General features: G+C 42.9%; 1 protein-coding gene across 1 annotated transcript in view; it reads right to left on the minus strand.

The window, feature by feature from the left end:
• ABLIM3 (actin binding LIM protein family member 3) overlaps positions 1 to 24,750 on the minus strand; it is a 190,048-nt gene that overhangs the window by 20,191 nt on the left and 145,107 nt on the right. The window contains 6 exon segments of the mRNA XM_061613396.1: positions 3,473 to 3,602; positions 4,431 to 4,460; positions 7,545 to 7,700; positions 8,309 to 8,380; positions 9,950 to 10,008; positions 17,366 to 17,453. Coding sequence (XP_061469380.1) covers positions 3,473 to 3,602; positions 4,431 to 4,460; positions 7,545 to 7,700; positions 8,309 to 8,380; positions 9,950 to 10,008; positions 17,366 to 17,453 — 535 coding nt within the window.

The following is a 24,750-nucleotide window of genomic DNA, read 5'->3' on the forward strand; positions in this document are numbered from 1 at the left end:
AAGCCGGACTGTCAGAATTCAAATGGACAGGAATCAGCTACCAAACCCCATCCCTAATGATTGGCATAATAAACAACAACCAGTATCTAAAGGGCACCTAAATGCACAGAATTGACCCTGTAGCCCTTCTCCATCTCATTTCCTTTAATTTTCGTAAATCAGCAAAAGGGTAAGGATCATCAGATAAACAGCCCATTGCTTCTTTGACTTTTCTGTTATTGAGGAGGCCTGTATAGGCTTTCTTCTTGTCCCCTGGAGGTTTCTAGGACAACGTTTGAAGGTCCCTTTCCTAGGATGTGCCCCAACGAAAGTGCCATTCCAGTGCCCTTTTCAGAGGCCAGAGATACTCAAACATACACTTTTTTCTTTTTTCCATCATGTCCAGTTCTGTCACCTGGCATAATCTCAACTTGGTATAACTTTTGCAAAGCTCATGGAGCCGCTCCACACTGAATGCGCAGCAGTGTCACTAAAGCAGAACTAGACTTTGTAATGTGTATCCAAATATGTACCAAAACCAGGCCCAAACTGTACCATGTCTTTTATAGATGGGAGGTTTCCGGTAGATGTTACTCTCTGCAGCAGCTGGAGGCAAAAAGAAAGATAATGAAGGAAAGAAAGAGACAGATACAGAGAGCAGGAGCCAGTGTGTGCATGTTAAAGAGCCATAGGAGCCACTACATTTGTGGGTAAGGTTCACACCCACAATCAAACTGCTTGCTTATTGCATTCAGTATGTTCCCTCTCCCCCTTTCTGGAACATTGTGGTATAAAGTGAGGCAGCCTTATTTTAAGTATCTCAAAGCAGAGAGTTTGAGAGTGGGTTTGATTGGGGAAGAAAGAGTTAATCCTCTTTGGAGTGATGTGTGCTGTAGAAAGCCATAAGACAGAGAATGCGTGCATGCACAAAAGGTCATGCTGTGCGCATGCTCACTATTAAAAACATGCAGGGTCAGGCAGTTTCTCCTTCTGGCACAGTTGGTGGCTTCCCTTAGTTTAGTAGAAGGGAAGTCCCAATTTGCGTAGCGCTCATGGCCACCATATCCTTGTCTGCCAGTGGCACCAGATATCTGTGAGTAGGCTCCTCAGAGATACAGGGTCAGAACTCTCATCTCATTCTTGCCCAAGAGAAAACCATGTTAGCCAAAGTCTCTTAAAATGAGAGAGAAGCAAAGCAAGCTGGGAACAGGAGCTACTCTACCAGCACAAAGGATTACTGATGAGCTGGACTGGTGGGGCAGGCAAAAGGGCCATCCATTAAAAAATCAGGAAAAGCTGCTGTGGTGATCCTCATCTGGACATAATTTCTGGCGCTGATGATGACAGAAGGTAAACGTGACGGGGAAAATTCCAGAAAGTTCAGGCCATTTCAGATGAAATAGGGGCTTTCCTGCCCAATGGCCAAGGCAATGCCTTCAGCCAGGAACTGATTGCAAAGAGGAGTAAATGGCCCTGTGTGGCTCTAGGTCTACTTCATCCCCCTTCACTGCTCTGGAGTAGAGTACACCTTGAGATCAAGAGCCCTAATGAAAATCTGGAAGTCTTGCATCCTACTGTGCCTACCTGGACAATGCCAGGATCAGCTGCCAAGTTAAATCTGGATTTTGATTGCCAGATAATTGAAGGGAGAAAACTCCAACCCCCTAGACATGGGTTCTATCACCTGATTCCATCCACTGTGAATCATGTTCCCAGTAGATTCCTCCTAAGGAGCCTGTGCATCTTTTCCTGGCTTGCTTGAATGATTTGAGATCAAAAGTGGTTTCAGGTTCATTTCATGTGTGAGGGTGTGTGTCAAAAAGGATTCAGAAGACACCCTGGTTTGACTTGCCCTGCTGGCTCCCAACTTACTGCTGTCAGACAGGTATCTACTTGCGTACTGATAAGGGACAGGTGTCGACATCCCTCCCTCCCTGCAGGAGGGGTGGGGCAGTGGCCCTTACCTGGTGGCCCCTGGAGTCTCTGCTGGAGGGGAGCAATCATCTGGCAAGCCCAGAGAAATCTGAAGGGAGGGTGCAGTGGGCCCTGAGGGGAGTATGAGGAGTGTAAGATAAATTATCTGTCAAGGATGGGTGTAGAAGAGCTCCTAGCTGACAGTCAAGCGTCCTTGAGGGAAGAGAAAGGAAAGGGAGGAGGGGAGGAGGATCTTTTCTTTGTAGAGGAGCAATAAGCTGCAGGGGAAGGGGAGAACAAACTTTGGAGGAGGTGGGATTGAGGGTGCAAGTCTTGTTTATGGATGACCTCTATGATGCAGATGTATCTTGCTGTTGCTAGCTTACTCTAGGCTGGCAGTAGCACTACTCATGCAATATACACGTTTGGCAAATGCATGCATGCAGGTAAAAAAAAAACCCCAGACACCAAAAAGATACAGTGCTCCTTCACAGGCTGGCCAGAGGCCTCCAGAGCCTACCTGGAATGTGGAAATGCTTAGGAGCTTGGTATGAGGTTGGTGTAGAAGACCTCACATCTAACTGGCTATAGTAGGGGGAGCTACGCCCACTCTCTGTTCCTTGAAAGAGCAGATTGGAGGGAGCAGCAGAGAAAGAAAAAGAGGGGAGGGCAAAGGAAAACTGGTGTTAGATGCAGCCATGTTAGAAAAGTAGCAAGCCACCTGTGTACCAATGATGGCGATGCATGGATGATGGAGGGGTGGAGGTGGTGATGACTCTTAAAAGCCATGGTGAGGGAAGAGTGCTGGGTTCACAGATGAAGAGGAGGCAGAGGAAAATCCCACAGGTGCATGTCATCAGTGGCAGTTCTAAACCCAGGAGTGCCAAAAACTCCATGCCAGGGTTTGCCTGGCAGCACTAACTGGTGCCAGTGCAGCAAACTTCAGTGACAACTGTACACATACATCATTCTGGAGGAGGGTAAGGTTCCGATGAACAATTACATCACAGGAGACCCAGAATAAGTCAGTTCTGCTAGACTTGCTTTTCTCTGTGTGTTTTTCTTTCCTGCTCTACTCTTCCCCTAGTGCAACACCACACGTCAAAACTGGTATTGTTGATTGTGCGGGTTGTGTTGATGCTGAAGAAGCATCCCCTAGCGCCTCTGTCTGTGTGCCTATGAATCCTGTGTCATCCACTGCTTCCCACATCATATGCTCCTTTCCGTTTCAGCTTTAGCACTATTTTGAAGTTGCCACAGAAAAAGGAGGATGGCATATGCACAGTGAAGTCCCAGTACTAAACTCAGCTCTATCCTGAGGACAGACAATAATGAAGTTGGCTATTCGTCTACCGCTCTGTCTAGAAATGCTACTTTGTAACAGAGGAAAGTGCCCAGGAGATGTCATTTTGCCTGAGAGGTAAGACTTTACAGCGTAAGCTCTGCTGGGAATGGAAAAATGTTCTGGCACTGAATGAGCCGTGGAGAGAAGTGCACATGTCTGATGATGTCACAATGCTGGTTTCTGCTTTGCCAGTGTGCTCGGCTTAACTCTGCTGAAGAACAGTCTTGCCCTTACCTGAGCGATAATAGTGGTGTGGAGAACGTGGAATGGTGGGGGACAAGCCTTGGCGGCTGTAGGTGGGAGAATCAATGTAGCCTGGGCTGGAGGCTCGCCTCTGCCTGATGTCCATGCTTTCATAAATATCCTGGAAAAGGAAAACAGCACCAATAGCAACAGACTCAACCCTTAGGGAGGTGCATGAACATGAGACTCCTGGCCAGTGATGTGGGTTTTCTAGGAAATTATGAATTGGAAAAAAATATTATGTAAATTAGGCTGATTTACATAGGATAATGTGTATCAGAAAATTTCCAGTTTGCATCAGAAAAAATTAATACCTAGAGCATGATCTAATCTGATATGCTTCTATTGCTTGTATTTAGCAAACAAAGCTAAAAACTGTAAAACTTGCCTAATATTGTTTTTGTAGTTGGCACTTGTTCATTGTTACTAATGAACTGATGAAACTTATAAAAAAAATGCCACAGAAAAATTAAGGTTTCTATCCTTCATCACTGCCCATGGCACAAATCCTAGCCATGGGCAGCCTCTTCTCTTTCCCAGTCAAGGGCATTTCCACTGTGTTCGCACCATACATTTAAAGCACACTGCTTCCCCCAGAGAATCTGTGCAGTTTACTCCTTACAGAGCTACAATTCCCAGCACCCTTAACAAACTACAGTTCCCAGAATTCTTTGGGGAGTCATGTGCTTTAAATGTGCTTCAAATATATGGGGGGTGTCACATCACAAAGACAATTTGTTTTGCCCGGAGACACTCCTAATTGAATATTGGCTGCTGTTGCCTTCCACAGTAGATAACCTCAAGGCTTAGTAGCAATACAGTTCAATCTCTTCAGTGCTCAGCCTTGGGGCCTTCTTGACCCAGCTGTCAGTGAACTCTTCTTTAGCTCTAACTCTACAAGCGCCGGCCACATGGGCCCTCATATTAGCTGGGCATGCTGTAGGATTACCTGAGAATACGGAGAGAGTGTTCCAAGAGACTAGAGGTGACAGGAGGCCAGAGACAAGCCACGAGGGAGTGAAGAGTGAGGAAAGAAAGAGAGGGATAAATGATTACAAGCTGACATGACTGCTCAGGGCCACAACACAGTTCATCTTCCCTCAAGTTACTGTCCACTTAGCAAGACCTACGACCTTATTAGAGCTGTCAGGGGACTCAGAAAATCTGGGAGAGAGACTCTAAAACAACCACAAAGAAGGAGCAACTCAAGCAACACTCCAGATTTGTGTATCAAGCGCTAGGGGATTCTGCTTTTACTACTGTAGGGAATCAGCTCATTACATACAAAGATGTGAGTCGAGGATGCCAGATGCCATAGGAGTTTGACACATGAGTCTGGTGGGCCAGCATGAGCCCTACAAATTTCAATTCAAGACATGATGAAGATGCAGTGCCTTTAGTCATTGTCCCCCCATTCCTTCCTTCCACCCATCCACCCACCCACCCACCCACCCACCCACCCACCCACCCATCCATCCATCCATCCATCCATCCATCCATCCATCCATCCATCCATCCATCCATCCATCCATCCATCCATCCATCCATCCATCCATCCATCCATCCATCCATCCATCTCTCTCATGATTGGAAGATGGAAGTAGGAAAAATGAATGTCTGAAGGGGTTCTGACTCAGCCCATAGGTTCATCTTGAGCTGCTGCTTCTCCTCCACAAAATATAAAGAGTGTCTTTAGCACGTATTCACAAAGGGAAAGCTCTCAAATTCCACAGAAAGGAAGAGTGAAGATATAAGGTACTACCCCTTTTTGGAAAGCCCATGCCAAGACCCCTCCTGGAGGGGTTTCTACTTGCACCAAACAAAGTAACACTCCTGACCTGGCCTGGCTGCAGTGCAGTCAGTATAGGACCAAGCATGGCAGTACAGTTCAGTGCAAGTTAAACACATCAGACTTGAGCTAATCTGCAAGTGCAGACGCAACATCTCTGTACACTGCAACATGAGGCTTCCATGAACAAGGGGAGAAACAAGTATTTAAGAAAAGGAAACCTGAGCAAGTATCCTTACTTGGGGGAGGGACATATAATTCTATTTCTGGTTCATGTCAGTTTCACGTGTTCATTCATAAATCTGCATTATTCAGCATTATTTTCTTTTAAAAAAAACTTTCACAAAAATTTGTATTTTTACATATCTTTTTCACAGGTTGCACATAATATGCATTATACCTGAAAATACACATTTTTGTACCTATTTTATTCTAAAATAATGCATTTTTGTATGCATTATGGTACTTTTTTTGAGTTGGGAACTGTATCGCAAAATTCGAAGAAGCACAAAAAATGAGGAATAACTGCATTCCAATGCGCACATCAGTCCAGGAATTGTGAATCAGGTTGGTTCACTTTTCAACCTAAGAGCTGAACAAAGTAATCAAGCATCCATGTCCTTGTACTCCACATCTGAAAGGAACACACTGGATCCCCTTTCTGCCAGCCACTCATGCCCAATCTGTGCTTCCCTGGAATGGCCAGATGCAACTGGACAAGACTTATAGATGTTTCTGCAAACATTTTGTAGAACAGGGAGTTTCACCAGATGCACCATTTGTCACCTCTATATGACAAAGCTACACTTGCCCAACAAATAAATAAAAAATCCTTCTTTGGCACAACTATGAAAAGTACAGGAACCTTCACCTTTGTAACTAGCCCCTTCAAGATTGCCCAAGCAGACCATTGCCATAGCATGTCAGTTTGCCTGCAGGTAGTCTTACTGGGAGACCCCAGGGAAGGCATTTTCTGCCCTATTAATAACACAAATTTTGGAACGCCAAAGAGGGCACAAGCCTGAAGCCTCTGCCTTTACTAGCAGGTTGTGGCTTGTTCTGTAGCTGGAAAAGATGAAACATGGGCCAAAGGAGGAGTCCCTGATTCCTGATTCTCTATGATGTGCCCTGTCCCCCATGAGATTTATGACAGACGAGTTGCACCTGATGTCGATGGATCTCCTCCATGAGACACTGGGCTAAGGGGCCTGGCATCTTTGTGTTCTGGTCTGAGAGTTAATAAAGTGCTAGTTAACACACTGAGCCTCTGTCTTGAACTTTGCATTGTAACATTTTCCAGAGGGGTTGCTTAGTGGTGTTAGTCTGTTACTGCAAAACCAGCAATCAAGAGTCTTGGGGTACTTTAAAGACCCACAAGGTTATTATTTGTAGATTCTGGTCCAAGAACGTTTGTGTCATAATTCTTGGACCCTGATTTATGTGCATGAATCCACTGAATTTCTGTTTTACTTGTTTTTAAATGCTGTTATGTGTTTTGTTGGTTTTGGTTGTATTTTTGTTTGAATGGATAATGTTTTATATTGTATGTAGTGTATACCACTTCAAGATTTTTAAACTATTAAGTGGTTTAGAAAGACTATTACATAAATAAATAATCTTTAAGGTGCTACAAGAACCTTCGTTGTTTCTGCCTTCAGTTTCTGTGATTCTCAAGGCTTCACAAAATGTTACTGCAGTATGACTGCTTCTTCAGGGTACCATTTGAGGAATCAACTGTAGGGTGGCCCACAAGAAGACAGGGGTTGGGAAATCAATGCTGTTGAGCCTCAGTGTCCTATTCTCATAAGAGGTTATTGGTGGGCTGATGCTAGTTGTTGCCAAAGACTGCTGCCTGGCCACCTGAAAGGGCTCATGTGGTACCTTGTGCATGTAATAGACAAAGTGAATGCTGGATGTTTTAGAGGGCTAAAGATCTGGCTTCCTTCTGGCACAAACACACTTCTCTCATCTCACTGCCATTTCACTCACCATCCCCTTGTTTGATGGAAACCAACAAGTCCAGCCCCATCGTTCATCCCGCCCGCCACGACCTGCAACCCAAAGCAAAGGCTTCTTCTTCTAAGAATGGAAGGCAGGACAAGAAGATTCATCTAAAGGCCAGAACTTCAACTATAAAGTCAGACACAACAACATCTGGAGGGCCACAGGTTCCCCCACCCCGGTTCACAGCTATAGGATATAGATAAGTCTCCGTTTCTGCTGTACACCTTGCTGGCTCCCTATGTCCCAAGTGAATTTGCGGAGAAGCTGTACCTCCCCATAGCTATATCTCTCCAGCGTCTCGTCCGACGTATATCTGTGATAGGGCTCATAGGAAATGAGGTCAGGGCGCTGCACCTCATAGATGGCTTTAATCTTGGGAAGAGCAGCCAGGTCTTTGTAATTAAGGATCTCATTATCCACTTTAGCCTAATGAAAGGGAGAGACAGAGAGACGAACACAGAGAGAAATGGTAAAGAAATGGGAACAGGGGTGCAGGGGGAGAAGAGGCAAGTTGGAATACACAGGTTGAAGGCATCATCAAGAGCAAACAGAGCCCAATTGTTGCCACAGAGGTGAGAAAAGGAAAGGATCAAACTTTGAAGGCTGCTGCGGCAGCTGCAGGGCTCTTCCTAGGTAGATGAGGCAACAATGGGAAAGGAGCATGCGGACCAGGATGAAAATCAGCTCCCTGAATTGCCTGGGCTATATGTATTTGAATTCTTCAGTCAGATGATGCTCAAAGGCGCCATATCATCAGGGCCTTTTGGCAAAAAGGCATTCAAGGATGGGTGTAGACATCTCAGGCTGAATTTGCCAAATGTTTGCCTTTGCACTGCTCACTGGATCTGGGAAGGCTGTCCTGGTCTATAAGAATCCCGTTTTTCTCAGCAGCTACAGAAGTGTATTGAATGATCACTTCTTCTCACCCTTCTTGGGATCCCATAAGGCCACATCTTTCCAAACTGCACCTGTAGGAGCTGCAAGCCTTAGTCCTAGCTGCTAGATGCCTGCTTTGGCCACATAACTGTACTTACACAGATGACTCGGTTGGGGGAGCCAATGCTTGAACCAGGTGGGGAGATGGATGTTTCTGACGTTCTTCTGTGCTGTGTAGACAGAAAAAGGACAGAATGAGTTACAAATTAAGCCAGCCTTCTCCAACCTGGTGCCCTCCAGATGTTCTTGGACCAACTCTCATCATCCGTATCCATTGGCCATGCTGACTGGAGCTGATAGGAGCTGGAGTCTGACAATGTCTGGAAGGCATCGTGTTAAGAGATGTCATTCAGCCTTTCTGGCCTCTTGCTAATCCATGACACTGAAGGAAGCAGTTCAACAATCCCTGACTCACACGAGTTGTACATCTTTAGTAAAGGCAAATTAGTCATCTACCTGCCTGTATTCCTTCTGTTAAAAAGCCTTGATTCCTGTACATTTTGCTGGGCTTTGCCAGTTATTATCATGCTTCGCAATCCCCACGTTTATCACTCTCTGCATGTGGTTTATCTGAACAGTCCACTTCAGACTCAAACAACCCGGCCACTGTGTATTGAACAATCTTGAAATGTTGTCGGCTGTTGCACTTTACACCTGGACTAGGTACGTGCAGTTAATACTAAGCAAATATGCCTGAGGGCCTAATGAGAAATTACAGAAGAGGTATGGCTGCCACCAAATGTCACCCCCTTCCCCACCCCCACCATACATCTCTCCAATAATGTTTTGTAAAACAAAGGTATGGCATGATGGTATCCATTCAGTGTCTCCCCCATCCCCCCAACAATGCTCACCATGATGATGAGACATCATATGTTTCCTTTAGCAGACATTACAGGAGAAATGCAGGGTGGGACACGGCATCCTCCATAATGTGTAGTTATGCCCTGAGATTCTAAAGGCACGTCGCATACGGCTTTTGTTTCTGCACTTAGATGCACTGAAACATGTCATCTGATCTCTGAAAGCCATGTAGCAGTTTTGCCAGTCTGTGTACCAACGTGTGCTAATTGACCACATGACAAAATGAATGTCGCTCTCCTCCGCAGTCACTTTGGGTAACAATATTTTAGGGGTGCGGGTGCCAATGAAATAATGTGGAATCCAAGAGACAAGTCCCCAGCCTATGCGCACAGGACACAAGTGCAACAGCAGGAATAAAAAGCATATGGCAGCCTCTTTGGGAGGGGAGTCTGGCCAGGGCTCTATATCCAGGAGTTGTACTTGCATTATAGCCCTGGGCACAAAAGTGGCAGCTGTACAGCACAAAGAAATGTGGCATACGTCCATTTGGAGTCCATAAGTTTTTGGATTTTTTTTTTTACATGTTTATAACAAATGCTGGTGCAGATGCAGCCAACATAACAGCTGTGTAGAATATAAAGTGGTTCAAGAGTATGAAGTTTTGAGAAACAAGAAAAAAGTTGGTTACAGCTTCAAAGAGTCTGCAATCCTAGTCCGAGTGCACAGAGCCCTGTAGATCACAGCCTTCAAATGCTAAGTTTCAGGCTTCCACTTCTCTCACAATTGCTTTGAAGAGGAGCCATGACTTTCAAAGAGAGGAAACAAATGCACAGGCTATCTTTCAGCCTCAAATATATTCTTACCTGAGGTACCCCCACCCCCACCCAACAGTTGCTAAAGTTTCTGCTTCCCATCCATTCCCAGCTCTCTCTTACTTTTAACTTCTTTTCTGCTCTTGCGGCTTGTTTGCAGATGGGATGCCAAACTTCTGAACCTGGAACAGAGCAGAATGTCAGAACTGCAATGCCATCTGGATGAGAAACTGATTTACATACATTACCCAGGTTTATCAAAATGAGCTTCCAGTGCTCCTTTGCTCCTGGTCTGGCCCTTGAAGTTCACTGCTAATAGCATGGCCCTGCTACTCTTCCTGTGTGCAAGGTGGTCTATTCGACTTGCCCATCAGGTTCCTGTCATTGAGGTCGTGGATACCTTTGCACCAAAATTCCACTTAGACAGGAATAGTTTTGAAGGCAAGCTTCTCAGCACTAGTGTTTGTGACATAAATTACACAAATATACGCTGCCAGTGTGTCAACACTGATGAGGACTTTGGCAGTTTTTGCTTGGCACTAACAGGATAGTAACAAATTCATTTCACTCAGCATGTAAACTGGAATTTGACATCAGGTCCCTACTACAAAATGGCAAGGGGGGACCATACTTGTGTCCATCTCTATGATTATGCATGTGGCACATTCCAACTTTATAGTGTTGAAAGGGACTAAGCGGCCATCTAGTCTAACGCCCTGCCGCAAGGCAGGACCATCCAGTCCAAATCCTGCAATCCTGTGCAATCCTCACCCTAATGTTCAACAAGCAGAGGACAGCTGCAACTGCAATAAAATGCACCAAGAGCAAAAAGGTAAGGTAACTCAAGCAAGAGCTCCAAAATCTATATCCATGTTAAGTGATTACAAGTAGTTCCTCCTAGTGTATAATGCCTATATGTGAGACAAAGGGTTGGCTGTTCACTGAAAAATGAGATATTGGTCATGAATTCCAACACAGAAAGGAATGCAAATCATTTAGGTTCTGTGCAATGCCATTGTGGCAGGGAGTGCTCTGGAGTAGGTTGCTTGGCCGAATGCAGTCTGCCAAGGCAGGACGTTAACTGGAGATTGAGGGGGAAGCCCCCACATTCTCCAGAAGAATCAAGGAGTCTGCTTCCTAGTCCTGGATCCAGAGGACAAGGTCTTTGAATCTAGCTGGCTACCTCCACTCAAGAATTCTTATCCTGGCTCCTTCATGTCACCTAGAAAGATAGCTGGTAGCATTGTCTGTGGCAGGTGGAAACAAAAGGTTGCAGCAACAGACAGCACTAAAGGGGTGCTAAGGACAAAAAGAAGTGGATCAAACAGATTAAATGGAGAAGATATTCTCCAGAATACCCTAAGAATCCAGCTCTGAATAAGGTAGTCAAGAAAATACAGTACAATAAAACTACCCTGGGTGCTTTGGCAGAAAAGTGGTATATCAATGTGGTAAATACGGAAATATGTAATACCAGATTGGATATGAGCAGTCATTTTTAAAGTGAAGTTCACATTCCCTTCACCCACCACCTTTCCAGTTTCAGAGCAACATTGTCCGACGGAAGGAAAGAGACATGCTTTCAGACTTAGTGGGGACGGTGCATGCCATTGATTTTTTATTGACTTTCCTAAGATCCTTTCACCTTAATGGTGTGGTCAAAGGAATATGCTATCAACTGGAGCTGAAGAGAAGGATGCCAGGAAAAACCACAACACTGACACAGTAATATGATACCACATGTTTCAAATCTGTCGTTGTAGCATCCTCCCAGGAACATTATTATCGTCCTTGGTCTCAAAACTGGCTCCTCCCGGCTGCTGATAAAGATCAGAATAAAATCACCTTTTTTTTTCTTTTGGGTTCACAAGCCCTTGTATGGTTTGAATGAGATATGTTTCTGTTTACCTGGCCATTCAAAAACATCATCCAAACTGCCAGACAGATGCTTAGAAGAAGTATAACATTCTCATAGGCTCCAAGCTCAAACTGAGTACTTTGTCTTTGCAGATAGCAAAATACAACAACCATAATGGACTGCCAACAGAAAGGTTAGCACCTGTGATACCTGCTTGCTAAGATTTGTGTTCAGGACTTTGTTGTTGCTTTGTGCCTTCAAGTCGATTACGACTTATGGAGACGCTATGATTCAGAGACCTCCAAGAGCATCTGTTGTGAACTATCCTGTTCAGATCTTGGAAGTTCAGGTCTGTGACTTCCTTTACGGAATCAATCCATCTCTTGTTTGCCCTTCCTATTTTCCTACTCCCTTCTGTTTTTCTCAGCTTTATGGTCTTTTCTAGTGAATCATGTCTTCTCATGATGTGTCCAAAGTATGGTAACCTCAGTTTCATCATTTTAGCTTCTAGTGATAGTTCTAGTTTAATTTGTTCTAACACTCAATTATTTGTCTTTTTCCAGTCCATGGTATGCGCAAAGCTGTCCTTCAACACCACATTTCAAATGATTTGATTTTTCTCTTATCCGCTTTTTTCAGTGTCCAACTTTCACATCCATACATAGAGATTGGGAACACAATGGTCTGAATGATCCTGACTTTAGTGTTCAGTGATACATCTTTGCATTTGAGGACCTTTTCTAGTTCTCTCATAGCTGTCCTCCCCAGTCCTAGCCTTCTTCTTATTTCTTGACTATTATCTCAATTTTGGTTAATGACTGCCGAGGTATTGATAATCCTTGACAAGTTCAATGTCCTCATTGTCAACTTTAAAGTTACATAAATCTTGTGTTGTCATTACTTTAGTCTTCTTGATGTTCAGTTGTAGTCCTGCTTTTGTGCTTTCCTCTTTAACTTTCATCAGCATTCTTTTCAAATCATTACTGGTTTCTGCTAAAAGTATGGTATCATCTACATATCTTAAATTATTGATATTTCTCCTTCCAATTTTCACACCTCCTTCATCTTGGTCCAATCCCAGTTTCCATATAATGCTGTGTATAGATTAAACAGGTAAGGTGATAAAATACACTCCTGTCTTGCATCCTTTCCAATTGGGAACCAATCGGTTTCTCCATATTCTGTCCTTACATAGCCTCTTGTCCAGAGTATAGGTTGCGCATCAGGACAATCGGATGCTGTGGCACCACCATTTCTTTTAAATAATTCCATAGTTTTTCATGATCTACACTATCAAAGGCTTTGCTATAATCTATAAAGCACAGGGTGATTTCCTTCTGAAATTCCTTGGTCCATTCCATTATCCAACATATGTTTGCGATATGATCTCTGGTGCCTCTTCCCTTTCTAAATCCAGCTTGGACATCTGGCATTTCTAGCTTCATATATGGTAAGAGCCTTTGTTGTAGAATCCTGAGCATTACTTTACTTGCATGGGATATTAAGGCAATAGTTCGATAATTACTGCATTCCCTGGGATCCTCTTTCTTTGGAATTGGGATGTATATGGAACGCTTCCAGTTTGTGGGCCATTGTTTAGTTTTCCATATTTCTTGACAAATTTTTGTCAAAATCTGGACGGATTCAGTCTCAGTAGCTTGTAGCAAACTCTATTGGTATGCCATCTGTTCCTAGTGATTTGTTTCTTCCAAGTATTTTAAGAGCATCTTTCACCTCACATTCTAAAATTTCTGGTTCTTCATCATACAGTTCCTCCGTGAATGAATCTGTCATCCTGGCATCTCTTTTATAGAGCTCTTCAGTGTATTGCTTTCATCTTCCTTTTATTTCATCTCGGTCAGTCAGTGTGTTCCCCTGTTGATTATTCAACATCCCTACTCTTGGTTTAATTTTCCCTTTCATTTCTGTAATCATTTGGAATAGGGCTCCTGTTCTCCCCTTTTTGTTGTCCTCTTCTATTTCTATACAATAACTATTGTAATAGTTCTCTTTGTCCTTATGTACTAGTTGCTGTATTGTTGTATTTAAGGCTCTAACTGTGTTTCTATCTCCTTTTGCTTTTGCTTTCCTTCTCTCTTTAACCATTTCAAGAGTGTCTTCAGTCATCCATTGAGGTCTTTCTCTCATTTCAACTAGAGGGATTTTTTGCATTCTTCCCTAATAATGTCTCTGACTTCACTCCATAGTTCTTCTGGTTCTCTATCAACTAAGTTTAAAGCTTCAAATCTGTTCCTTATTTGATCTTATATTCTTCTGGGATGTTATTTAAATTGTATTTTGGCATTATGATTGCTTTGTTCTTCTTCTTTAGCTTTACTCTGATTTTCAATATGACCAGTTCATGATCGGTACCACAGTCTGCTCCTGGTCTTGTTTTTGCAGAAAGTATGGAACTTCTCCATCTTCTGCTACCAATTATATAATCAATTTGATTCCTATATTGACCATTTGGTGATGTCTATGTGTACAGTCATCTTTTTGGTTGCTAAAAAAATGTGTTTGCGAGAAACAGATTATTGGCTTCACAGAATTTGATAAGTCTTTCTCCTGCTTCATTTCTATCTCCTAAACCCCTTTCTCCCACAATTCCTAGTTCTTCTCTGTCCCCTACCTTTGCATTCCAGTCCCCCATGATTATCAGCACATCTTGTTTTGGTGTGTGATCAGGACTAAAAGAGATTAACTCTCCCCCTTTTTTTGTTTGCTGTACATCCAATTTCATGTCTTTATGTGAGAGAGTAGGAGAAATCAAAGCAGTAGAATCTGTTTCTGTAGCAGGCATAGGAGCACGTATCTGCGATGGAAGAATCCTGTGCCAATATCCTTCCAGGGGTGGCATACAGATTGCATCATCAAACTGGTCTGCAATCCAGAGAGGCCAGAGATCTGCATAGACTGAAGACTGGTACGGTGAAGGGGATTGGGTATATCAAAGCTAGGTCTATTGGGGAGTTTGCAACTGACTAGCTGGTCCCAGAGAAGACATTAAATCTTCCACAAAAAAAGTTCTGCCCGTTAAAATAAACAAAGTCACTTTTGTAGACTGCTTCTGTTGTGACATTAACATACATGGATCTCAAGATGTGTATAAACATAATGTTACACTCATTCTACTTCTTGAGCAGTAAGAAACTTCAGGGGTGCAGTACTTACCTGGGTTTCATTTTCTTTGGAAGGAGGTTACTGGAGGCTTACTGGGCCTTTCTGGAATTTGTATTTATTTACAAATATGCAGGTTGATCGTAGGTAGAGACTCAGTTTAAACACTCCAAGAGACAGCCAAAGTTCACTACCCAGTCCCACATCAGAGTCTCTCATCAGATCTCCAGGAAGACAGCCAGTACTCTAAGATCCTCTTAGAGCCCAAAGTCAGCCCTTTGTCTGTCAGTATTGCTGAAAATGCAGTTTCTTTTCACATGCAGAAACCTTGGGCACTTCCAGATTGTTGCTATTTTGTGGGTGGGATTCAAGTGCATTCCAGCAAATTCAGATTGCACAATTAAAGTGGATTTGGAGCTCTTGCACAACAAACCTACTCCTGACCCCCAATCAGGCTTTTTGCAGTGAGGAAAGTGATAGGAGAGTGCATTGGAAACAGTTGCTTGATCCAATGCCATATAACCTTTCCACAAACAATGATTGCTCAATAAACACCTGATGTCATATAACTTCCCCACAAATGGTTTGCAAAGAAATCAGGATGAATGCTCAATAAACAAGTCACCTGGAGGTAACTTTAGATCACAACATACTTTGCTAGGGTGGGGCAGGAGAGATACCTTTTGCAGGTATTTCTTAGCCAGTCAGAAGGCCAAGTACCAAAAGCAATCAGCCAATGTTCCTAACAAAAGGAAGGTACTTGGCAACTTTACCAGGACTTTCAAGGCAGTCTCCAACAATATTCCTGGATCCATTAACCAGCCCAGCTCCTAATCTAACAACATGGGAAAGAGAATGCCCTCTATTTCTGAAGCAATTTCTATAAATCAGCTTTTGCACTTGTTTTAAACAGTCATTTACTGTGACAACAGACATTTATTGTCCTTCCTGTTGTATTTGAAATAGACATGAGTGTGTGCATGCACCTTTAGAGTCAAAAGTAAGATAGGAAAGGTAGGCAGCTGCCTTATCGCAAACCAGATTATTGGTCTATCTAGCTCAGTATTGTCTACACTGACTGGCGACAGCTCTCCATGACTTCGAACAGGTTTCTTTCCCAGCCCTACATATAGATGCTGGGAATTGAACCTGGGATCTTCTGCATGCCGAACAGATGCTCTACCACTGAGGTGCGGCCCTTTCCCTAAAGTAATGGAAGTACAATCAATCAATCAATTCAATCTACTGTACTAGCCAAAGGCCATGACAAATACATTAAAAACATACAAACATACAGAGGTATGTATACAGAGGTATACAGAGAACGAATTGTTGTTGCAGCCAATAACATAAAAGAATTTCAGAGTTACCATCAGCGAGCTCAGTTTAAGACTCTGAATCTCAAGTAATGGAAGTAACATAAGTAGAGATCTCTGCTTAAGAAGAAGGTGTGGGGAAGGAAAGCAGAAGAGGAGGAATTCAAGGTTAGAATGAAGTTGGGAATTAAATCTTGGTGATTTTAGCCCTACGCTGGAAACATACAAATGAAAAGGTCAGGTGCACACAGATAGGATTGGCACAATGTTTGTGAAAGCCAATCTTGATCTTCTTGTGACCATTCAAGCTAGTCACCTCCCAGCCACAGAATGAAGAGTTAGTTTCCATAACCAGAATCCCACCCACCCCATCGTCCTTCCATCTGCAGATATGTCTCTGCCTTTACACACCATGCTTTGAGGCCATGGTCACCATAGCAACAGGATCCTCTTGCAGGCGGAGTATCAGGCATGATGGCCAGGTGCAATACTTGGGGGAGTTGCCCTTTCTCCACACCCCCATCATAGTGCAAGGTTTCTGCTACCACCATGCTGGCTGATGGACCAATGTGACACTAATGGCACATCTACTCCCCCACAATAAACTAACCATCAATTGCCACCCCACACAGACAACAGCCCGTCCCTAAGCCAAGTATTCCTGAAGTGCAAGCATGGGAAGCCACCAAACCTGTAATTAACACAGACAGACACAGGGTAATTATTAATGACTCAGGGTGACAAGCGCCTAAAGGTTGTCTAAGGCACAAACATCCCGCCCCCTCTCAAAGCCCAAAATAGATCTATAAGGGAAAAACACCCTAAGCTTACACTGAGACCCAGCAATTTCTTTTCTTCCTCTTGAAACCAGATATTCAGGGTATATACCACAACTTGAATGATCTCTGAGCTTGTTACGATCAGAAAATTCAAATAAGTTGGCCTCGAGGCTTAATCATGTGGCCTCTCAACTCAGTTCTCCATGAAATGGGATTGATTAACACGATTAATTTGTTTCATGCAATGCATAGTGAAGATTAATAAATGCAATGCTAAGGAAAATTGGAGTCTATCATGATGGAGGACTCAGTGACCTCTATAGAGAGGCAGAGCGTGGCTCTCAAGCAATGTTCACAACAACCTTAAGGAATGTAGAAAATGCAAGCTTTGAATACCAAAGTTGTATATGTGGCTTGGACAGCACTCCATAGTGTGACCTTTCGCCCCAGAAGCTGGTGTTCCTACCTGTGAGGTACATCTCTTCCCCTTCTGTGAACATCTGGTGACAACGCACACATCTGGCACAAGTGGGGTGATAATGCTTCCCTCCAGCCTAAAAGGATCAATGAGAGAAGAGGACCGTCAAACAAACAGAACTAGTCAGCTCACGTTTTGACAGCATTCCCAATAAGAATGATTTTATTTATTTATTATATCTCTTAATCTTGACTTTTGGCCACCACCCCACATCAAAATGTTGTTCAGAATAATAATAAATTGCAGTCAATATAAAATATAACCGCTAGAACATTTCCTCAAAACAATGCAAAAGTCTTGTGGAATAAAAAAAGCTTCCTTAAAACTAACAAGGAAGGGGCCCTGTGGCTATCTTGAAGAACTGAGTCCCAAAGTTAGATAAGGAGCCACACTAAAAAAAGATCCACTCCTAGGAGCTAACAATTAAGGAAGAGGAGTGTTAAACTTAAATAACTGAATCTATAGCAGGGGGCATCATCTGAAATACCCAGGCAGTTTTAGGGTTTTTAAAAAAACCAAACCAGCACTTGGAATGTAGCCAAGAAACTAATGGCCAACTACATGTGACATTAATGACATGGTTTGTCCTTAAGTGCACAATTTTTCTTGCCGAAACAGCCAATACAGATCCAATACAGATCAGGGCGCTGGTGTGCAGTAGTGGTGGTGGTAGGGGCTCTTTAGCTCTTCATCCCTCCCCTCCCCGTTGTGGTTCCAGTCAGGACTGGGACCTCCATCTCTATAATTTTCATGGGAACAAAAGTTCCTATTCATGCATACAGTGCATAGTTAAAACTATGGAATTCACTACCATAAGATGTGGTGATGGTCACCAACCTAGACAGAGTAATTGGTTTTAACATCTTAATAGTTTAATCCTGTTTTAATGCTGATTTTATATGTTTATATGTTTTATATGTTTATAGGTTCTTAATGATATGTACTTATTTTTATCTGGAAGCCGCCTTGAGTTCCAGTTTGGAAAAAGGGCGGGGTATAAATAAAGATAATAATAATAATAATAGACAGCTTTAAACAGGGATTAGACAAATTCATGGAGGACAAGGCTATCAATGGCTACTAGTTATGATGGCTAATGCTGCCTTCAGGATCAGAAGAAGCATTCCTCTGAATACCAGGCATTGGGGAATAACAGTGGGAAAGGCTATTGCCCTCATGTGCTGCTTGCAGGCTTCCCAAAGTCATCTCCATGCAGGTTTTTTACCTCCCAATCCAGATTGGGATTCCCATACTGACTATTTCTGCAAGAAAAATGCTGTACTCAAGGGCAAAGCTTTGCCATATATAGTTTGCCTCTAATAAGTAATGAAGTGCTCTCCAAACTGGTATTATATGCTCTGTGTGGCATACACTAATAGGTATGCCACCACATTTTGAGACAGTATGTTTTCGTAATCATCTTCAAGGGCAGCCCCACATAGAGTGTTTTATAGTAATCTAATATGGAAATTACTGGGGTCCTCTACAAAAATATTAATCTCTTTGTGATTTCCACATTGGAAGGCATATTTGGAGAGTTCCATTCTACTGAGCCACAGTGCACACAGAGAAGCAAACTCGATAGTCAATTTTCGGATCCAGTAACTGTAGTGATTGTAGTAATTAAGAGACATTTCCTTACAAGAAACATCAGGATGGGAGTTTAGAGATGATCCCTGAAAACTGGGGTGAGGTGGTGGAGCCTGGCTGACTGGAGGAGCTTGAGGAGAAAACACAGTGTTGTAACTACTACTTAATAAAACTACCCTGTTAACTGTTGGCTCTATATATGGAACCCAAACATAAGTGGAGGCTACAAGGCTTCTGAAGCAGTGTGTAGTTTTCTTCTGCCTTGGGGCAGCTGAGTGCTGTAGGAAAAAAGGACCCCACCTAGAGGTCTGGTCTCAATTTAACAACAGAAGAACCACTAGCTTCTTCAGCACAACAGTAATTATGGAACATTTAAAACCTCCATCAAGCCTGAAAATGTCTGGGAATATTGCAGAAAACTGGAGAAAATGCAAAAATTTGAACTCTCTCTGGCAGCCACAGGGGTTGAAGGGACACCTCTTACAGTAAGATCATCAGTACCGTTACATGTGGTGGGGGAGGAAGCATTGGAGATTTACAATAACTTCCAGTTTGCAGAGGGAGAAAACATGAAGTTCAGAGCAGTAATGGCAAAATTTGAGGAGTATTGTATAGCCAGAAAGAATGAAACTTTTGAAAGGCATAGATTCTTTATGTGCATGCAGAAAATTGAAAGTATAGAGCAATATCATACAGAAAACCCTTAGTAAGACCTGTGCTTTTGGGACCCTAACAGACTCTCTGATCAGTTGCTTACGACTTATGGCGACCCTATGAATCAGCGACCTCAACAGCATCTGTGGTGAACCACCCTGTTCAGATCTTGTAAGTTCAGATTTGTGGCTTCCTTTATGGAATCAACCCATCTCTTGTTTGGTCTTCCTCTTTTTCTACTCCCTTCTGTTTTTCCCAGCATTATTGCCTTTTCTAGTGAATCATGTCTGATAAGAGACAGGATTATTTGTGGCATTAGGGAGAATGCAATAAGGGAAAGGCTGTTGTATGATGAAGATCTCACACTAGAAAAAACTCAAAATATGTAGAGCAGCAGAGGTAGTGAGAGCCCAAGCAAAAGAACTGAGGCCAGCTGAAGAGACTGTCTGTGTACTAAGCAAGCAGCAACAGGAAGTCAGATCAGAGAGTGCAGATCAGAAGTCAGATCAGAGAGTGCAGCAGCCACTTAACAAAGCTCCTGAGAAAGGAAACGGGCTTGAGCCAAGCTTGCAGAAACTGTGGCAGGAAGCATGGTCAGAAACAGTGTGCTGCATTTGGGAAGGTCTGTTACAACTGTGGCAAGCACAACCACTTCACAAAATGTTGCAGGTCACAAGCATTGAAATCCCAAGTGCATGCTGTTGAGCAGCTGCAGGAGGAGCATTTTTTGTGTGGACGTAGTGGAATCAGGCAGAGAGAAGGAGAAGGACTGGAATCTGCCAGCGGAAGTACAAGGAACAACTGTGTCCTTTAAGTTTGATACAGGTGCTCAGATTAATTTGTTGCCTGAAGAGGATTATGAAAGACTCCAAGTCAGACCAAACCATCCAACAAGTATTAAACTAACTGGGTATTCTGGAGTGAAGATACCGGTAAAGGGACACTGTATTGCCAGCATCAGATACAAAGACCATGTGTACAACCTGGCATTTATTATTGTTCCTAAACAGGTGACTCCAATTCTGGGTTTGGCAGCATGTGAGAAGCTTCATCTGATTAAACAGGTACTGGCTATGCAAGCTAATGGGAAACAGGCATATGAGACACTGATTTTGAGTTATGATATATTTGAAGGACTTGGCTTTTTACCAGGTGAACATACAATCCAAATAAATAAATCAGTTTCCCCAGTGATCCATCCATGCAGAAAAGTGCCTTTTGCACTTCGTAACAAACTCAGAGAGAAGCTATCAAGGATGGAGGCTTTTTATGTCATTGAGAAGACTGAGGAACCCACAGAATGGGTGAGCTCTCTAGTTATTGTAGAGAAACCTAATGGCAAGTTACAGGTTTGTCTTGATCCCAGAAGACTTAACAAAGCTATAAAGAGGGAACATTTCAAACTTCCTACTAAGGAGGAAATCACGGCACAATTTGCAAATGCTTGCTTTTTCAGCAAATTTGATGCCTCCTTTGACTTTTGGCAGTTAAAACTCAGAGGACAGTTCTAAGCTCTGCACATTCAATACCCCCTTTGGGAGGTATTGCTTTCTGTTTCCCATTTGGTGTGGCTTCAGCACCCAAAGTATACCACAGAAACATACACATGATATATAAGCACATTGATGGAGCTGACAACTCAATGGATGATATCATTGTGTGGGGTTCTACCAAAGCTAAATATGATCTGCAGCTTCAGAAGGTCTTAGATGCAACAAGAGCAGCAAATCTAAAATTAAATAAAGAAAAATGTGTATTTGGGGTCACTGAACTGACATTTTTGGGAGATGTGCTCTCTACAGAGGGAATAAAACCTGACAAGAGAAAGGTTGAGGATATTGAAATGATGCCATGGCCCCATTCTAAGAAAGATGTGCAACGATTCCTAGGGATGGTTAATTACCTTGGGAAATTTATACTGAATTTGTCATCTAAAGCAACACCCCTCTGGATAATTCTTGAACACAAACATGAGTGGTACTGGGATGCATCATAGGAGGAAGCATGGACCATCTTGAAAAAGGAACTTAGCAGAGCCCCTGTGTTAATGTTCTATGATACTGGTAAGTTACTCAAGATTTCTTTGGATGCCCCACAGTCTGGGCTGGATGCAGTGATTATGCAGAACCATGGCAGTAACTGGCAACCAGTGGCGTATGCATCTAAGGCTTTGACTGAGGCAGAAATCAGGTATGCACAGATTGAAAAAGAGCTGCTAGGTATCTTGTTTGCTTGCCAGAGATTCTACCAGTTTATCTATGGACAAAAAATGCAAGTAGAAACTGACCATAAACCTCTGATAGCATTGTTTGAAAAGCCATTAAATGATTGTACTTTGACAATCCAAAGGATGATGTTCAAATTACAAAAAAAATGACTTGATAGCATCCTATATACTAGGCAAATGTGATGTTTACAGCAGATGCTCTGTCCAGCTCAACACAACCTTCATTGTACCCAGAGCATATTTCAGATATGGAGGTGCAGGCATATGTAGACCTGATAGTACAGTCACTTCCAATAGCTGATAGAAAATTACAACAAATTTTAGCAGAAACAGAGAATGATGATGCCATGTACCTCCTGAAAAAACGTATACTTGAAGGTTGGCCACAGGACCGCAGCAGCTGTGATCCAAGCCTATGGGAGTACTGGAACTGCAAGCATGACCTCTCAGTGATAGATGGGCTTATTTTCAAAGGGAGGAAGGTAGTGATTCCAAGGACCCTCCGGCATGAAATGCTCAAAAAGATCCATGAAGGTCATCTTGGAATTGAAAAATGTAAGAAGAGGGCATGACAGGTAATGTACAGGCCACAGATCGATCAATCAGGATATTGCTGATACAGTACCAAACTGTTTCACTTGTTCCAGCCATCCCAGCAGGCAGAACCTCTGCATCCGCACCCTGTTCCACAGAGAGCATATGAGAAGTTAGGCACTGATCTCTTTATTTGGAATTCACGAGCATACTTGATAGTTACTGATTATTACTTATTACTCCCTGTATCCAGAGATCTGCAATATGAATGGTACAAGCAGTGCATCAGTAATAGCCAGCCTGCAGTGTTTGCAAGGCATGGAATCCATGTGAACTTTTTAGTGACAATGCACCTCAGTTTCTCAGTTCAGAGTTTAAGCAGTTTGCAAAGGATTGGGACTTCCGTCACAGTACAACCAGTCCCCATTACCCCCAATCCAATGGCCTTGTGGAAAAGTCCATCCAAACAGTTAAAAACCTGATGAAAAAGGCAGGTGACAGGGCGATTTATATATTGGCATTATTGGCTTACTGCAGTACACCATTGGACTATGGCTGGTCTCCAGCACAGTTATTCATGGGAAGAAAGATATGCTCTACACTACCCGTAACTGAGGAATTACTTATGGAGGAACATAACCATATAGAAGTTCAAAAAAATAAACAAGCTCTGAAGCAAAAGCAAAAACAGTATTTTGACAAAAGAGCAAAGGAGCTCCCTGGACTGAAACTAGATGACAAAGTGTGCTTGAGAAATTACAGCTCCAATCTCTGGGATCAGAGAGGTACAGTCCAACAGTTAGTGCACCCACGATCGTATTTAGTTCAGACAGCTCAAAGAAAGACTTTTCAACATAATTGTTGGGATCTCTGAGCACTCGCAAAGAATGATCCAGAAGCTCCAGCAGGTGGAAATTCTTGCTGAGATGCTTGGGGTAAAGCAGGGAAGTGAGTGGTAAAGACTCACTCTAGAGTGATGTGCTAGTAACAGCTCCTCTACAGAATTTAGTTCTTGTTTGTTGCTGTTTGTTACTTTGGTTGAGAAAAGGGGAGATGCAGTGATTGTAGTAATTTAGAGACATTTCCTTACAAGAAACATTGGGATGGGATGATCCTTGAAGAATGGGGTGAAGGGGTGGAGCCTGGCTGACTGGAGGAGCTTGATGAGAAAATACAGTGTTGTAACTACTACTTAATAAAACTACCTTGTTAACTGTTGGCTCTATATATCGAACCCAAACATATTACAGCAGTAATGAGCTGCAGTCAAAGGGCAAAGTTCACTACTGCTGAGCACCAGGGGCTGTCTTCTTCACCTGGTAAACTGGGTGGATGTTGAACCTGACAACAGAATGGCAGGTTCATATTTAACACCAATTTCCAGCTTATGTCAATCCAGTGACTTTGCTAGAGTTGGGCAGGGTGACAAGTCACAGCACAGCCAAGCCCAGGGTGTTATCATAACTGTAAACTACCACTAAAACAGTGTGACATTCTTGTTTTACAAGCTGTCACTAAAAAAGCCATCATCATCTGGTGATGCTGGGGAAATTGCCACTGAGGAAGAGTTGCAAAGGAATTGAACGTTCAAAATGGAAATCATTCTTGCTAAGTATCCACTCTTGATTTTTCTTTCAATGCTCCCACCAGAGGGCAACTTTTTTTCTGTTGCATTCAACAGGACTAGAAATAGCAACCTACTATTTCGCCCACTTGTGATGTAACAGGGCTGTTCTCCCTGCCCTTTAACAAGGATAATAGGCTTAATTGGTAGCTTGTTTCCATTCAAAAGTGTCTGTTAGGATTTCAATTATAGACTCACTTGCAGGGCCTTAGAGCTCAGATGCAGCCACTGGCTTACCTCGGTGCAATCAGCTCCATTCTGTGCAAAGCACTGCTCCCAAAGGGGCATTTTGCAGCAACAACAACAATAATAGAAGGAAGAATGAGGGATTATTAAAGGGTTTGGTGGGAAAAGGGTACTGAAGGCTTTTAATTAGAGAGGGAACTTTTAAAGCTAAACGCAGTATTAAAACTAGTAAGGGCTTACCTAAGAAGGGGTCACTTGGCTCTCACAAGGGCCGAGTTGCTAACTAGATCATCAGCACAGCATCAAGCAATGGGGCATCAGTCTTCTTGTCACTTCTGCCATAATATTGTAGGACAAACTTGGACCAAAGGATGCTTCTCCCCAGTGTTTTTTCTGCTATTTGCATATAGTAATATGAGCTGCTGGGCCTCTGCCACAAAACCAACCCTGTTTTCTCAGCAACAATTAAAGACTGACTCAGGCAGTCACCCCATAGCAGAGTCGCATGTATCTTGGGTTGAACCACATTCTATTCCTGATCCACATCTCATACTATTA

Source organism: Rhineura floridana, chromosome 3 (assembly GCF_030035675.1).
Source record: "Rhineura floridana isolate rRhiFlo1 chromosome 3, rRhiFlo1.hap2, whole genome shotgun sequence".
In the NCBI taxonomy this organism is placed as follows: domain Eukaryota; kingdom Metazoa; phylum Chordata; class Lepidosauria; order Squamata; family Rhineuridae; genus Rhineura; species Rhineura floridana.